Source organism: Antennarius striatus, chromosome 12 (assembly GCF_040054535.1).
Source record: "Antennarius striatus isolate MH-2024 chromosome 12, ASM4005453v1, whole genome shotgun sequence".
NCBI lineage: Eukaryota > Metazoa > Chordata > Actinopteri > Lophiiformes > Antennariidae > Antennarius > Antennarius striatus.
The window spans coordinates 1766510-1783919 of NC_090787.1; the positions used below are offsets into that span (position 1 = coordinate 1766510).

General features: G+C 39.9%; 2 protein-coding genes and 1 pseudogene across 2 annotated transcripts; 1 reads left to right on the plus strand and 2 right to left on the minus strand.

The window, feature by feature from the left end:
* Positions 1-488: 488 nt before the first annotated feature.
* On the minus strand, positions 489-1887 carry LOC137605331 (trace amine-associated receptor 13c-like). Its single transcript, XM_068329912.1, has 2 exons — positions 1715-1887; positions 489-1305 (listed from the first exon to the last, which is right to left on the minus strand). The coding sequence occupies exons 1-2, from the start codon at positions 1885-1887 to the stop codon at positions 489-491; spliced, it is 990 nt and encodes a 329-aa protein (XP_068186013.1).
* Positions 1888-5413: 3526 nt separating this feature from the next.
* LOC137605475 (trace amine-associated receptor 13c-like) lies at positions 5414-7254 on the minus strand (annotated as a pseudogene).
* Positions 7255-12058: 4804 nt separating this feature from the next.
* Positions 12059-13587, plus strand: LOC137605478 (trace amine-associated receptor 13c-like). Its single transcript, XM_068330186.1, has 3 exons — positions 12059-12124; positions 12409-12602; positions 12777-13587. The coding sequence occupies exons 1-3, from the start codon at positions 12059-12061 to the stop codon at positions 13585-13587; spliced, it is 1071 nt and encodes a 356-aa protein (XP_068186287.1).
* Positions 13588-17410: the final 3823 nt, after the last annotated feature.

Sequence of the window (17410 nt, forward strand, 5' to 3'; positions counted from 1 at the left end):
CAGAAACCTTTCTCCTCACTTATCCTTTAAAAATTTGATACTGCAAAATTGAAAGAAAAAAGATGGACCTTCAAAAGAGAGAATCAAAAGGTCTTGATGACGTATTACCTGTGTACTGAAAAATCAATGTCACAAAATAAAAAAACAAACAAAATAAAAAACAATTTGATAGCCAAATTGATAATGCGCTCCAGAGCATATCCTTTGACCTCCTTTTCTTTAATTTTTTATTTTCAAAAACATTTTGTGTGTTGACCCAATATTTCATCAACTAAAACAGATCTAGTAGTGACTCATTTGGTTGGCTCACTTGTTTCTATGACATGTCTTAATAATTCTGAACAATCTGGAATATTGTCTGAAATATAAATGAAAGGTAAATGCAAACAATGAAATTCACTACATGTTTGCGTCTGATTGATCGTTTTAATCCTTGGTTCTTGATGATTATTTTAGTTCAGACAGTACAGACATGTCAAAAGATATTTCTACAGTACGTTAGCATAACAGGAGTTAGGCTGAAGGATCTTAAGTGTAACAACAAGTTTCACACATGTCCTGAACCAGGGATAGAAGAAAGCATAAACCACAGGATTGAAACAAGAGTTAAAGTAAAGAAGCCACAGAGCAAAAATTGCATAATCTTCACCGGATGAAAAGTCTTGCCCCGCAAAAGATGGAAAATAGTATGGACAATAACATATCAGAAATAAAAGCACAACAATACCAAGAGTTCTGGCTGCTTTTCTCTCAGACTTCTTAGTGACACAAACTGAACGCTGTTGTGTAACAGAGGTAACATGAGACCTCATGGCTCGGGCCTGAGACACAGCCACCATGAAAACTCTCATGTACAAAACTATAATTACAGTAATGGGGCCAACAAAGGTCACCAGGATATCAACAGCTCCACTTATAAAGGAAATTATAACAACACACTCGCCATAGCAGGAATTATGCCTATTTGGATGTTTTAGGAAGTCAGTCAGTATCACACCATTATAGAACACAGAACAGGCCCAACACAGACCAATACAGAGTTGAACTCTTTTTACAGTGACTTTTCTGGAGTAACACAAAGGGTCACAAATGGCCACATATCGGTCAACTGATATGAGCACCATGTTTCCTACTGTGGAAGATGTAAGGATAAAAGAACAGTAGCAAGACATTCCACATATCACAGTGCCCAATAACCAGCAGCCCCCTGTCTGGAGGATTTTAAAAGGCATCATCAGAAGTCCAACAAAGAAATCTGAAACAGCCAGTGAGAGGAGAAGGAGGTTGGTTGGTGTGTGGAGCTGCCTGGAGAAAAACGATATCATCACAACAGCACAATTTGATAACACATAATATATTCTTAGATGTACAGATGCATAAAATGTGCCTAGTTATAATACTTAATAATACGTATTATAACTGAGCGTAATAATATGTAAAACAGGAAATAGTTCATTAAATCCTGGATATATTTTGATTAACTGTGTGTCTGACAGAGAAAGATAAAAATAAAGTCCAACAATCATATAAGTACAATATCAGTACCAGAGTCATTACTGGACTCGTAAAGCAGACAGATAATACTATATAGTAGATGAAGTGTTCAAAACAAATTGATCTTCATGCTGTACCCCAAAGTATTAATATATTGTCGAAATTCAATTCTTACCATATGAATAAAATAGACACCAGTAATTATTTTCATGAGTTCTACCTGAAGTGGGAGACAGAGATGATGACCAGCAAGTTGAGAGCCACAGTCAGCACAGAGATACACGACAACAGGATGTGAAGTAAAACATTGTCTCTATGATTCTGCACTGGCTTTCTACAGGAGGTGTTGAGCAGTTGTGGAAAGCAGAGTTCAGCTTCTTCAATGACTGTCATGATCAGAGATCAAAAAGGATGAGAGGCTCGTGAGCTCTCAACTTTTTGACTAATGGTGTCCTTCCCAAGATTTTATTATCGAGCTCCTCCTGTTTTTATACAACCATGTTTTTTATTGTGTGATGCAATGAACTAGACCATGATGGTGATGGTGATGATGATGATGATGATGATGATGATGATGATGCAATTCCCATCGTTGTAAAGTTAATGAAAGACAAACATTCATGAAATGTGGATTTGATGTGTTAGAAAATAAAATAAAACATACACTGAAGAAAAATATAAACACAACACATATGTTTTTTCTGATTAGACAGTATGATTATTGCACAGGTGTGACTGGCCATAATAAAATATAAATGTTCAGTTATATCCAGGGCTTTGAACCGGCAGAAACGAAAACAAAAACTTTATATTTTTAATGTTTCGGAACAGAATCGGAACAGAAAATAATTGTAAACTGGTTAATACCGGGGGGTTTTTCGTTCTTGAAAAAAAATATTTGACCTGATGTTTCACTTCCTGTCATTCACTGGACGCGGGATGAGAGCAGAGAGAAGTAGCGGCTATCAGCAGCAGTTAAGAAAAGGGAGGTCTCCCAGTCACCATTAATCATTACAGGTAAACACTCAGCGTGTCAATCTGAACATGCGTGATTTAGACATGGCTGCAGTCATTTTCAGAGCAGTGTGTTCCCGTACTGCCAGCGCTTTGTAGTAATACTGAGCTATGGGAGAAGAACTATGAAGATCTGTTGTTCAGCAATAAATGACATGGTGGGAGTTATTCTGGTCTAATGTCATGTAGTGTCTAAGTAGGAGGCATAAGCCTGAACTACATGATATAACTGTCATAAAGCAGAGGTGTAGTGCTGTGGTACTGTTTACTGTAGGGTAGGGATAGATCTATAATTATAGTCTATAGTATATAAACTAATTGCTTTAGTTGCCAATTTAAAAGTCCTTAGCTTACCATATTTTGTGCACCATTCATCTCATTGTATAAAGAGGTGCAGTCTAAATAACGGAGTTTATTTCTGTACTTTAACCGGACACACGGCGCACATTATTGGTCGGTGCATGCTAGCTAATGGAAGCAAAAAGGTGACTCTGGTTGAACTGTGTTGTACTACGTATTAAAATTTAAAAAATACACCGACTGCCCCCAGTCCTGGTAAACGTGTGTTCACGTCTCTCATCCATCGCTCCACGACCCCCCAGCTTAACTTTAAAGGCTCTGTTCACACCGATGTCCAGCGGGTGGAGTTCTTTCGTTAATCCTCCAGGATGAAGACAAGCTCCGAGTTCAGCCGCTGGACGTGTTTCTGACAGAAGCGGTGGTGTGTGTGTGTGTGTGGGGGGGGGGGGGGGGCATGGAGTCACAGATCAAGAGAGATGGCGAAGCGTGAAAAAAGCCCCCCAGTCTCTTTACGTGAACCGGAACAACCGGAACTGATAGCCTGGAGTTTACATGTTGCGTCGTAAGCGTGTCTCTTCGCTGACGTCATCGTCGGGGGTCTTCAGCCAATCGTGGTTACCAGCATACCTGCGGTTCAGTCCCGGTATATCCAACATATACCGGTACCTACCGGAGGTGTGCCGGACGGAGCCTCGCGTCATGTTCTCTAATTGGTCCATCGCTGCCAGCGTACGTGGTGACGTAATACGTCCTATGTCGGCGGACAATGGCCGATCTGGAGGATCGCTGACTGACGTCACACAAAAACATTTTTACAGATTTTGGAACTCAGTGAACACAGAAGACACTTCATGTTAAAAGGCGCAGCACTGGAGGCAGTGCAGAGGAGTTACACCCCCCCAACATGTGGTGGATTGTGGATCCTGGACTAACGTGTCTGCTCAGACTTCTGTCCGATGTTTCTCTAAAGCCGCATCATTATCGGACAGACACCCGGAAACCAGCCGGTCAGCGGTGGAGAAACTACCGAGAGATTCAATGCAGACTGGAGACGAGGACTTCAAGGATTTAGCACAGATTTATCAGAAAATAAAGAAATAAAAACAGATTTAAAAAATAATGTTTTTAAATTTGAATACGTAGTACAACACAGTCCAACCAGTCAGCTTTTTGCTTCCGTTAGCAACCATGCACAGAACAATAATGTGCGCCGTGTGTCCGGTTAAAGTACACAAATAAACTCTGTTATTTAGACTGAGCCTCTTTATACAATGAGATGAATGGTGCGCAAAATACGGTAAATTAACGACTTTTAAATTGGCAACTAAAGCAATTAGTTTATATACTATAGACTATAATTATAGATATATCCCTACCCTACAGTAAACAGTATCACAGCACTACACCTCTGCTTTATGACAGTTATATCATGTAGTTCAGGCTTATGCCTCCTACTTAGACACTACATGACATAAGAACAGAATAACTCCCACCATGTCATTTATTGCTGAACAACAGATCTTCATAGTTCTTCTCCCATAGCTCAGTATTACTACAAAGCGCTGGCAGTACGGGAACACACTGCTCTGAAAATGACTGCAGCCAATGAGTTCATGTCTAAATCACACATGTTCAGACTGACACGCTGAGTGTTCACCTGTAATGATTAATGGTGACTGGGAGACCTCCCTGTTCTTACCTGCTGCTGATAGCCGCTACTTCTCTCTGCTCTCATCCCGAGTCCAGTGAATGACAGGAAGTGAAACATCAGGTCAAATATTTTCTTCAAGAACGAAAAAAAACCCTGTATTAACAGGTTTACAATTATTTTCTGTTCCGATTCTGTTCCGGAACATTAAAAAATATAAAGTTTTCGGTTTCGGTTTCGTTCCTGCCAAAATACCAAAAGTTTCTGGTTTTTGTTTTCGTTCCATGAACCGTTTAGAAGCCCTGGTCATAACCCATCAAGAGAAGAAAAAAAAAGGCCCATCATCATAGCACAATTGATATCACATATTTCCAGATGTACAGATGCACAAAATGCTTTCAGTTCATAACAGAGTAGAGCAGGTAACAACTCATTACACCCTGGATATATTGAAATAAAACTGTGTCTATATCAATATTGAAATATTTATGTCAATAAAGCCCAACACTGACATCAATATGTCGACTGAGTTCTTTTCAGATGTCAGAAAGGATTCATGTAAAACGATGCAGAAGATGAAAACTGAAAAAAATTACCTTCATACTGTACCCAGAAGTAATAACATCAGTATTATCAAAAAGTCATTTCTGCATATTTACAAGCTTTACATAAATATAATTAAAACTCGTGGTCATTTTTATAGGTAGGAGTCCAAGAGCAATCAGTGGAGCGTTGACCTTCTCAAGCAAATAACAGTTAGCTGGTTGTATTTATATGATTTATATGGTTTTATTAATGACATCAATAACATGTCACTAGCAATGTAATGGACATGTTTCCTCCATGGGTGCCTGAAGATGTTACACTCTAAAGCATAGAACACTCTTTTTTTGTTGTAGTCCTTGGTTCCTTGTGATTATTTCAGTTCAGACAGTACAGACAAGTCAAGAGATATTTTTACAGTATTTTGATGTAACAGGAGTTAGGCTGAAGGATTTTAAGTGTAACAATGAGTTTAACAGATGTCCTGAACCACGGATAGAAGAAAGCATAAACTACAGGATTGAAACCGGAGTTGCAATAAAGTAGCCAAAATGAAAAAAATGAATAATTGTCACTGGATGAAAAGTCTTGGCCCACAAAAGACGGATAATAATATGGACAAAAACACATTAAAATTTTACCACAACAATACCAAGAGTTCTGGCTGCTTTTCTCTCAGACTTCTTAGAGACACAAACTGAACGCTGTTGTGTAACAGAGGTAACATGAGACCTCATGGCTCGGGCCTGAGACACAGCCACCACAAAAACTCTCAGGTACAAAACTATGATTACAGTAACGGGGCCAACAAAGGTCACCAGGATATCAACAGCTCCACTTATGAAGGTAATTATAACAACACACTCTCCATAACAGGTATTATATCTATCTGGATGTTTCAGGAAGTCCATCAGTATCACACCATTATAGAACACAGAACAGGCCCAACACAGACCAACACAGAGTTCAACTCGTTTTACAGTGACTTTGCTGGAGTAACACAAAGGGTCACAAATGGCCACATATCGGTCAACTGATATGAGCACCATGTTTCCTACAGAGGAAGATGTAAGGATAAAAGAACAATAGTGAAATACTCCACATATCACAGTCCCCAGAAACCAGCAGCCCCCTGTCTGGAGGATTTCAATCGGCATCATCAGGAGTCCAACAGAGAAATCTGAGACAGCCAGGGAGAGGAGGAGGAGGTTGGTTGGTGTGTGGAGCTGCCTGGAGAAAAAGAATTACATCCTGATTCCACATTTGATATGACATTATATATTTTCAGATGTAACAATAAAACAAAAAAGGGGTACAGGCCTCATTAGTGGTCATAGAGGATATTGTTAATTCTATGCAGTATATGTGAACTGTTCAATACAAATGGATTTTCATAAAATGGCCAATAATGTTTATATAACAAAGACAAAGAGCTTTATTTGTCATTATACACAGGGATGGTACAATGAAATTGAAAGGCCAGACGGATAGTCGGTCTAGAGCCGCTGCACCCTGGGTGCGTCACCACTACAGGCCAACATGACCTAATATTCCTTAGATGCATGTTTTCCCTAACTATTGTCTAAAAGCAATTCCTGTATTAGTACCAGCTCTTCAAAAATGAAACAAATACTGAAAGTTATTTTTGAGTTATACCTGAAGTGGGCGATAGAGATGATGACAAGCAGGTTGAGAGCCACAGTTACCACAGAGATACAAGTCAACAGGATGTGAAGTAAAATGTTCTCAGTATGATTCTGCACTGGCTTTCTGCAGGAGTTGTTGAGCAGCTGTGGAAAGCAGAGTTCAGCTCTTTCAATAACTACCATGATCAGAGACGAAAGAAGATGTGAGGCTCATGAGCTATCGACTTTCTGACCAATGGCATCTTATAAGACATCATTATCCAGCGCCTCCTCTTGATATACAACGATGTTTGTCATATTGTCATACAATGAAACTGCTGATGTAATTACAATTTCCCTTAGGATTTAACATGAGCACTCTTCAGCTAACAGACAAAAATGAACTATGAATCTGTTACGGCACCACACGGCGGTTCCGGGTTCGAGTCCCGCTGAGTTTGCTTGTTCTCCCCGTGTCTGTGTGGGTTCTCTCCGGGTTCTCCGGCTTCCTCCCACCCCCAAAAACATTGGCTTCAGGTTAATTGGCCGTTCCAAATTGCCCGTAGGAGTGAGTGTATGTGTGCGTGGTTGTCTGTCTTTGTCTGTGGCTCCGCAGCGCACTGGCGTCATGCCCGGAGTGTCCCCCGCCTCACGCCTTATGCAAACTGGGATAGGCTCCAGCTCCCGGTGACCCGCTCTGTCACCCCGTGACCCCGCTGTATTCAAAAAAATGGATTTCTCAATTCTGAGGCTGTTCTATAAATGTTCATTCATACAATTAAGAATATTCATGTTCTGAGTTAATAAAAAACTTTTTTCTCTGCTGTACTTGATGGGAATATTAAATATTTTTTGTACAACTCATATTAACAGTCTGTATATCCCCACAAATCCATATTCCGGGATTAAGAGGAACTTTGTATTTTATATTGTCTGGGGATGTTTTGGTGACATATTTCCAGAATTCCTCTGCTATAAATATGAACAGTTCCAATGCATTGCGCAAGGAAGATGTGTTGGTTCAAAATATTGAGTTGGATTTACCTGTGGTTATACGAAATAAATACTGTCTGTGATTATTTAAGGAGATTACTCCAGTTGACATCATTACAATTATAATTAAAATCTGATTCGCATTTGCTTTTTTTTTTTAACTGATTTTATCATAAGATTATTGATCAGGATAGTGTAAATGACGGATACAAAGCCTTTTGTATTGGGTAAAGATTTACCACATGGGTTTCTTACTGATCGCTGAAAGAGTTTTTTGACAGGTCATGAAAAGTAATAACCTCAGTTCAAAGGACACTCAAACCTTTGTTTCAGTGACCATAAATGCAACTACAACCAAATTGATCAAAACTGGGCTTAAAGATGGTAATTTCTAAAATTGTGAAGATTAAATCCACTGTTGGCATGTGGGGTGTGCAAAGTTCAGTTTGTCTCAGGATTTTATTTTTCTAGGAATTCGGATTGTAATAGAATAACATAGACATTAAAACTCAAGGACAATTATCGTTTTGATTACATTCACCCTTCCAATCAGTGATAATGAATTTGTTTCACTTTATGAGAGATGACATTGTCAGGACTAAGTGGTCTGCGCAGGTGATGATGCGATGAGAGTGGGAAAGTTTTCAGGGCAGAGAATCTCTGGGATAATTTGTTCCAGAAATCCTGTTAAATTGCTGCCCTTTGCCTTTTCAAGGAGATACATGTATAGAATTTGAATGTTGTTCAAATTCTAAATCGAACAACAATCGATTTGTAGTGCTCCCACCCTCCGCCACAGACTGGAAGAAAACTCAATCACTACATTACTCGTTTGGAAGTTATTTGGAATAGAATGTTTAGAATGTTAGACACAGCATTCAATAAAATCATTGGAAGGAGTTCAGATGAGCATACAGTAAAAATCATAATGACATCATGGTTTCTACATTGTTTTCAACTTTTGAGGCTGCGATTTTGATGAGCTGTCACTTTATGCAACTGTTGCATCATACATTGAATTGCATCATAAATTTTTTAAGAATATGATGTAACCTAAAAGTAATGTGTTTCTTACACTACAATTGCATAATGTTTTGATGGAAAGATTAAGTTTGTTTGTCATCATGTGACACAAGTGAAAAGAGGTGTGAAAACTTTCCTTGCATAACATCCATTAAGAGTGGATAATAGGCTACACAGTGGGGACTGCCCAGTATCTGGGGACAAATTAAATGGAACAGTGTTTATGTTTGTTTTGTGTCTTGTGAAGCCGTTAATGGCCACAACACCCTCTGAGATTATGCACAATGAAGTTGTGTTTTCCAAAGCGATGCAGTCAAACAGCTGAGTTTGGGGACCTTTTACATCTTGGTCCATTACACTGTCGACAATTCCAATTTTAACAATCCTTAAAATTTTTCGATGAAATAAGGATTCTATTGTGTTAAATCAAAAATAGTGGTCCCAATCATTTGAATCAAGACCTTTACTGAAATAAAAGAGTCATGACAGGGAATAAAACAAATACAGTATAAATCTAATCCATTATTATTATTATTATTATTATTATTATTATCATTTCTCGCCGCGAAGCGCGAGAAAAGTCGAGAGAAATTGTGACGGTAATGTGCTTTTTATTTTAGTTTACTGTATTCAATAATTTTTCACTTAATTTGCGTCCCATTGCCTATGGTACGAGTTACGGTACCATAAACTTCTGTCCAAAAGACGACGGTAACTCGAACCTTAGGCTAACCTGATTACGTTGATGGGGTTTTTTTTCTTTCTTTCTCGTGTTTGCTTCTTTGTTTTACATTTCTTTGATATGTTTCATTACTACACAATTTGATATATAAATGGCATTATGAAATAACATTATGTTGAAAAAATGTAGTTTTCTTGCATCTTGGAATGGATTGAGACCATTTACATTATTTGTAATGGGAAAAATGTATTTGGAATTCGAACAAATCAGTATTCGAACAGCCTTCAGGAACGAATTGTGGTCGGAAACCGAGGTTTGCATGCACTGCATCTGTAGTACAGTATTTTCCGCACTATAAGACGCACATGACTATAAGGCACAACCTCAATAATTTGTTTGTTTTATAATTTATTTCATATATAAGGCGCATCGGATTATAAGCGCACACAATAAAAAAATAAAATTTATTTGATAAACTGCCGCGGCTGTAGTTGCGCAATCTGTCCACTAGATAGAGCCGCGCTGCTCAGGCGGTCATGATTGCATTCATGACTTCCTGACTACCTTTGAATGACCCCTATTGTTATGTCAATAAGCCATTCTGAGCCTCATCAAGGAAACCTGATCACTTGATCACTTTGCCACCGAGTGCCTTGTGAGGGGGCTCCTCTAGTGGCGGAGTGTGGCATGACTGGCGGCCAGACTGCCGCCTTTTTTTCAGCGATCATGTTTTAACCAATATTAATATGAATATGAATCCATATATAAGACGCACCGGATTATAAGACACACTACGGGTTTATGAGAAAATGTTAGGCTTTTAGGTGCGCCTTATAGTGCGGAAAATACAGTACTCTTTTTTGGCATGAAACCATGCTGCTGCTCACAAATGTTCACTTCTGCCCTTAGTCTAGCTTCCACTACTCTCTCCCATAACTTCATTGTATGGCTCATCAGCTTTATTCCTCTGTAGTTGCCACAACTCTGCACATCTCCCTTGTTCTTAAAAATGGGCACCAGCACACTTCTCCTCCATTCCTCAGGCATCATCTCACTATCTAAGATCCTGTTGAACAACCCAGTCAGAAACTCTACCGCCACCTCTCCTAGACACTTACATACCTCTACAGGTATATCATCAGGACCGACTGCCTTTCCACTCTTCATCCTCTTCAGTGCCCTCCTCACTTCATCCTGACTAATCTTTGCTACATCCTGGTCCACAACAGTCACCTCTTCTAGTCTTTGTTCTCTCATTTTCTTCGTTCATCAACTCTTCAAAGTACCATGCCTACAGGCCCCTAGTGTGTGTTGTGTTCAGGGGCCTGTATACAATATTTGTGTGTGTGTATTCTGACTAACACATATATAGAGTATATATATGCATGTACAAAAAAAAAACTGGAGTGGAAAACGTAATTTCCCCATTGTGTGGACGAATAAAAGTGGATTTGATTTGATTTGATTTTTTACTCTTTCCATCTTCCCATCACACTACTGGCACCTGTCAATAGACTTCCATCCCTATCCTTAATCACCCTAACCTGCTGCACGTCCTTCTCATCTCTGTCTCTCTGTCTTGACTTTACTATAGATCGGTCTCTCCCTCCTTACTGTCCAACCTAGCATACAAGTCATCATAAGCTTCTTGTTTGGCCTTTGCTACCTCTACCTTCACCTTACGCTGCATCTCCCCGTACTCCTGTCTACTCTCCTCAGTCCTCTCAGTGTCCCACTTCTTCTTAGCTAACCTCTTTCTCTGTATGCACTCCTGTACCTCCTCATTCCACCTGAAGGGAAAAGCCAAAAGGAGAAGAAGAAGTTATAGTAAGCATCCATCTGTTTACCCCTATACCCCTTCTCCCTCCATTCCAATCTTTCTTTCCTTCTCTCTCTCTAGCAAGGGACATGGAGACAACAACCTCTGTTTTTAGTTTGATAAATGTTAAAAGGTTTGATGTTTTCTTTGTTCAGGAAACACACAGTACTGTTGAAAATCCTACTTTTGGATTTTGTGTCATCGTGATTATCTTGTAATTTGGCTTTTATCAATAAATGTGATTTTAAAAATTAAATCAAAAACTCTCTCTCGCTCTCTTCTTCTTCTTCTTCTTCTCTGTAACCCAAACTGGTCGTCAGACAACTATCCCCCAGGAGTTGGGGTTTGCTTGAGGTTTCTGTCTGTTCAAAGGAAGTTTTTTCTCATCACCGTTTGCTTCTGGAGAATTCTGTTGGGTTTCTGTAAATAGGATTGAGAAACTGGTTTAGACAAGCTCTATAAATTAAGTGCCATAAACTCTGTCACGATTTGGGACCACATTAAAAAAATTGATTTAATCTGATGACAACAACATCTGTGTCACTGGCTTTGACCTTGATGACTGACTTTGCGGCTTTTATTGCATGCCTGGAATGCAAAAGAGAATATCAGTTTTTTTCTTGACTGCACATACCATGTCAATTCAGGCTCGTGTAGCTAACTAAACATCTATGGTAAACTACATGTAATCTACACTAGCTAACTGCATGCTGAGTGTCACAGCATCACCACCTGTGTGTCCTGCTTGTGCATTGATATCTGCGATGTTGAGCTACTATACACTTTCTACTACAAGTTTCTCAGTGTCCCCCAAAGCCTTGTATCATGCCCAGTTTGGAAGTCTTACAAAGAAAAGGTTAAACATCCCAAATCTCTAAAACTACCACAATATACAAGTTTAAATCAAGTCAGCCATCATGGTCCCGGGCCAGTCTCACCGACTGTCCCCAGGTGCACCCCATTTTCTTTACTTCTGTGTCAAGGTCTTGGCACCAGGCATTGATGGCCGTCAGACCGATGGCATCCAGTTTTTGTCACTTTCAAGAAAAAAAAAGTAAATAGCACTGTCGGCTGGCTGCTGTTGTGGAGAAAATCCCACATTCTGATGGGGTAGGACAAAGCTCTTGTAAGAGCGATGACACATTGATTTTCCAGGGTGTACCACATTTCTCAGTCCCAAGACAAAATTGACGAATGGGATGAAGAGAATAAGGATTATATCAGTTTGCCAGAGAAGTTTAGTCTCAGAGCTAGTAGAGCTCTGTAGTGTCTCCTTTCCTCTCTGTTAATGGAGACAACAAAAGAAACTGAACTCTGTTTTCCAGAATTCTTAAACACGTCCTGCAGGAAGCCAAAGCATACATACTCTGAAGCTGTGCTGATTTATATTGTAATGCCCGTTACTTCAGTGGTCACTGTTATTCTCAATCTGCTGGTCATCGTCTCCATTTCTCACTTCAAGTAATATGCTAAGGAAAATAATAGACATTCAGACATTCATGATTAACAGAAACAAGTAGAAAGTGTCTGGCCTGCTTGTATTCATTTACGATTCTGAAAACTGCTTGATAATGCAATGAAATGTGATGCTTTGAGCAATTACAGTATAAAAATAACGCTTTTCTCTTAATGCAGGCAGCTCCACACCGCCACCAACTTCCTCATCCTCTCACTGGCTTTTTCAGATTTTATTGTCGGTGTCCTGATGTGCTTCCACATCTTCATAACAGACGGATGCTGGGCTCTTGGCGACATTGTGTGTGTTGCATTTAGTGTTTTTGACTTTACTGGTACCTCTGCCTCAGTAGGAACTATGGTGCTCATATCAATTGACCGTTACGTGGCTATTTGTGAACCTTTACATTACTCATCCAAAATCACCGTGACAAAAGTTACAGTCTGTATTTGCCTTTGTTGGGTTTTTTCTTTTCTATATAACTGTCTCCTGATCCATGATAATCTAGATCAACTAGACAGATATATTTCCTGCTTTGGAGAGTGTATCATTGTTGTTGACCACATTGCAGGAGTTGCTGACATTATTATAACCTTTTTTGCTCCTGTCACTGTCATCATAGTTCTGTATATGAGGGTTTTTATGGTTGCTGTGTCTCAGGCTCGTGCCATGAGGTCTCACATCACATCTGTCACACATTCACGAACCATGTTTGCAAAGAAATCAGAGCTGAAAGCTGCCAGGACTCTTGGTGTTGTTATAGTTGTGTTTCTGACATGTCTGTGCCCGTACTTCATTTCTTCTCTTGTGGGTGAAAGTAGCTTGTTTACCGTATCATCTGTACCCCTACAGAACTGGCTCCTATCTTTTAACTCTTGTCTAAACCCAATAATCTATGCTTTTTGCTCTCCGTGGTATCGGAAATCTGTTAAACTCATTTTCACATTTAAAATACTTGAGCCTGACTCCTGCGAGGCTAATGTATTCTAGTGTGTCAAGGCATCAGAGCATTGTTTAGTGGAGAATGGACAACAATTTTTCATTTATTAGTGTCATGGATTTAACTAATCCAAAAAGTCTCAACAAACATTTAATTTGTATTTTCAAAATATAAAGTACAAGTCACAAAATTTACAAAAACTGTCATTAGGTGTCATCATAAACACTCATAAAAGATGTTTACTGGAGTTTTATCACTTCATGTGCAGTTTATCTAATATAACAGATTTCCCTAATACCAATTTGTCAATGAGAATCATGCTTTTTATATCAGTTAACCTCATTGACTATTTTTGACCATCAATATTATGCTTGTCTAGCAGGAGAGGTCTCACATCTGTCAGTGCTCAAGGTAAGGTGTCTGTTTAAAGACAATCAGACATAAAACCAACTATGACTCTTGTTGTAGTTATGACTACATGTATGCTGTAGTATATTGTGAATATTTACCCATATTTCTGTTCTATAAATACTGTATTAAAATAATTGATCATAGGTATAGAAAGGAATGGCTTCCTGGCAGTAGCTTCAGTGTACACCAACAGTCTCTTTGTATGTTTGTTTGTATGGAGAGAGACAGAGTGAGAAAGTGTGTGTGTGTGTGTGTGTGTGTGTGTGTGTGTGTGTGTGTGCGTGCGTGCGTGCGTGCGTGCGTGCGTGCGTGCGTGCGTGCGTGCGTGCGTGTGTGTGTGTGTGAGAAAGAGAGGGAGAGAGAGGGAGGACTTCCATTTCTGAGCTACCAGTTCATGACCCAAGTTGCCCAGCCATTCTTCTCAGAATGTTGATAGGGTTCTGAAATAGAATTTACTGCTGAAAAGTGTATTTGATGACTTCTCTAAGGTTGTGAATTAAGCTTGACCTACATTCATTTGGCTTTTCCAAAGTTACATATTATGCTTGATGTGTTGTGTCTCAATTTTTTAAAAACCTGTAAAAATGTCCTGCTTCCGCATCCAGTGATGCTCCATCTGCTGCATTTATGTTGCTGTCAGTTGGCATCAAAAGCTATTTCTACACCTCTTTGCGCATTTTGCGACTTTAATGGTGATTATTGGTAATGTGAAGATGGATGGACTGACACTCACTGGATTGGATTGCAGTTTTATATGGCAACCAAAGTCACCAATGTAAAGGAATTTCATGGAGTTGAATGTAAACATATGGATGATGGATTTATTTTAATAAGTATGCCTTCAAAATTGTTTTCTTTGTCACATTTCAGTTTTAAAAAAATAAATAAATAAATGAAATAAAATAATTTATTTCACAACTGATATTACAGCATTCACCTTCAGTTTGTCTCTCACACTAAGTGCTAGTGTAAGTTCTGACACCACCTACTGCTAATGCTAACAGCATTAAAGACCCTACTAGCTGCTGTTAGCAAACAACAGTCCACACACCCGGATGGCATTATCATTGTGGCCGGAGACTTTAATCATGTGGACTAAAGAACTGTGCTTCCTATATTTTCTTAAGGTTTACAGTAGGATCAAGGACACGTACAAGGTCTCCCCCCTCCACCACCTGGGGCAATTGGACCATCTGTCCCTGTTTCTCACCCTAGCCTAGATTCAACCTGAAGTGGGGCATCAAGCGGACGACGGCAGCATATGCCAGAAAGATCTAGGGATACTTCACGGAGGCAAAACCCCAATGTTTTTGGGAGGGCATCTGTGAATTTGTTAACATGAACCACTCCGGGTCTCCCACCACCTGCACCAGTACCAGCACAGACATAGCAGAGGAGCTATATCTCTTTTTCGCTAGATTTGAAATTCGAGAGGAGCAGAATGCCCCCACGCTGCTGCCTGCTAAGGTTTGTTCTGTCACTGTGTTGTAGTGTAAAAGCCGTTGTCTTACTATTTCCCCCTGCCTCCATTGTGGGAACACATGTGAATAGGGAGGTGACATCGGAGGTCTCATCTCTATCTATTCTCAGTAGTCTCCCCTTTTCCACAAAGTCCATGGAGTTCTGTATACAGTAGGGGTTCTTCCCCACTAAAAGGGGGCAACATGCTTGGCGATGTTATATGTGACCGAGTTGACAGTGTCCACATTTGCATGGAATGGCTTCCCCAGGGCACAGGCGATGGCATAGCCTGTGGTTTATAGTTTCCTCCTTCTGTAGCTGCTATAAGCAGTTCACAACTGTTTTTTTGTAGCTGCTGGTTGGTTTGCACTTCAGGCTCTCATAAGTTCTGCTGTCGCTGCGTAGAGACATTAACTTGCTGTGGTAGTCTGTTGTGCTCAGGATTACCATCCTTCCAGATTATCTTCTGGAAGGATGGTGTTATTCTTGTCCTTACTCAGTGCCGTCACTGCCTTCCTTCCTTGGGTGGAGAGGTTGGAAAGGGGGACCTTAGCTTCAGAAAGGGCTGCTGTTACCTTTTGCTTTAGTTCCTCTGTTTGGGTTGAAGAAAGGTTGTTCTTCTTGGTAAGATCTGGGAGGCCGTTCATCTCAATCACCTTTCCAGGTTAGACTGTCATTTCCCAAGTGAGTGTTGAAGTTCCCAAGAAAAACAATGGAGTCCGCGGTTGGAGCACTATTCAGTAGCCCTCCCAGGGATTCCAAGAAGACCGGGTATTCCGCACTGCAATTCCGCCAGGAGGCCAAAATAACAGCTAAGCACTTTTGCCCAACCGAATGCGCAGAGACGCGACCCTCTCCTTGACCAGGGTAAACTCCAACATATGGTGACTGAGCTGTGGGTCTACAAGCAAGCCCACACCAGCCTACCGCCTGTCTCCCTGGACAACACCAGAAAAGGGAAGAGTCCAGCCCCTCTCAAGGGGTTGGCTTCCGGACCCCAAACTGTGGGTGGTTGCGCTATACTGGGCAACGTCACGGCCCTAGATTTCTCTTCGTAATTGTTTTTAATATTTTAGAGTTGATTTTTTTTAACCTGTATTAACTGCTGTTGCTCAAAATTTATTGATGTCTTTTTGAGCGGCAGAATGAATTGTCCAAACTCTATCCAATTAGATATGGTTTGCTTCCTAAACTATCCTAAAGTTGCAATTTATTCCTACACAACGATGTGTTCAATTATTTGTACACCCAGTTGAGATTCTGGCACTCTCCAATTATCTCATGTGTATTGTTATTAAGTAGAGCAAACAAAACCCCCACATAGGCCCTATTCTTCTGCTGGTAAGCCACCAGTGAGACAATGCAGCAGCAACACATGCGAGTGAATTTAGTTACTTCACAGAAGGAGTACAGCGCGTCCTGATTCTTTGCAGTTAATGCGTTCCAGGAACCACACACGATTAACAAATTCCGCCATGAAGCGACAAACTATTTATCTTATTATTTACGGTAATTTCAACGTTTATGACCCCTCCCCATACTGATATTAAACCACCTTTTATCTGTATTACCTTTTCCCACTCTTATCGACTGTTTAAAGCACTTTTGTGTCTCACAGTATTCCAAGACTCCTGGAACGCAGCACACTTTCCTGTATTAATAAAACACTTTTCTTTAATACAACAGTGCTTTAAACAGTCTATACGAGTGTGGGAAATGGTAATACAAATATAAAATGGTTTAATATCAGTATGGGGAGGGTTCATGAACGTTTAAATTACCGTAAATAATAAAATAAATAGTTTATCGCTATATCTCGGAATTTTGTTTTTTTGCAGGTGGTCCTGGAATGCATTAACTGCGAGTAACGAGGGATTACTGTACCGTATTATGATATATTGAAGGATATAGTTGAAATTTAAGTGTGGTGTTTTTCTAAATAGATATGTCTATCTATGTGTGATTTACAGGACGATACACATAAATATTGAATAGACTTTT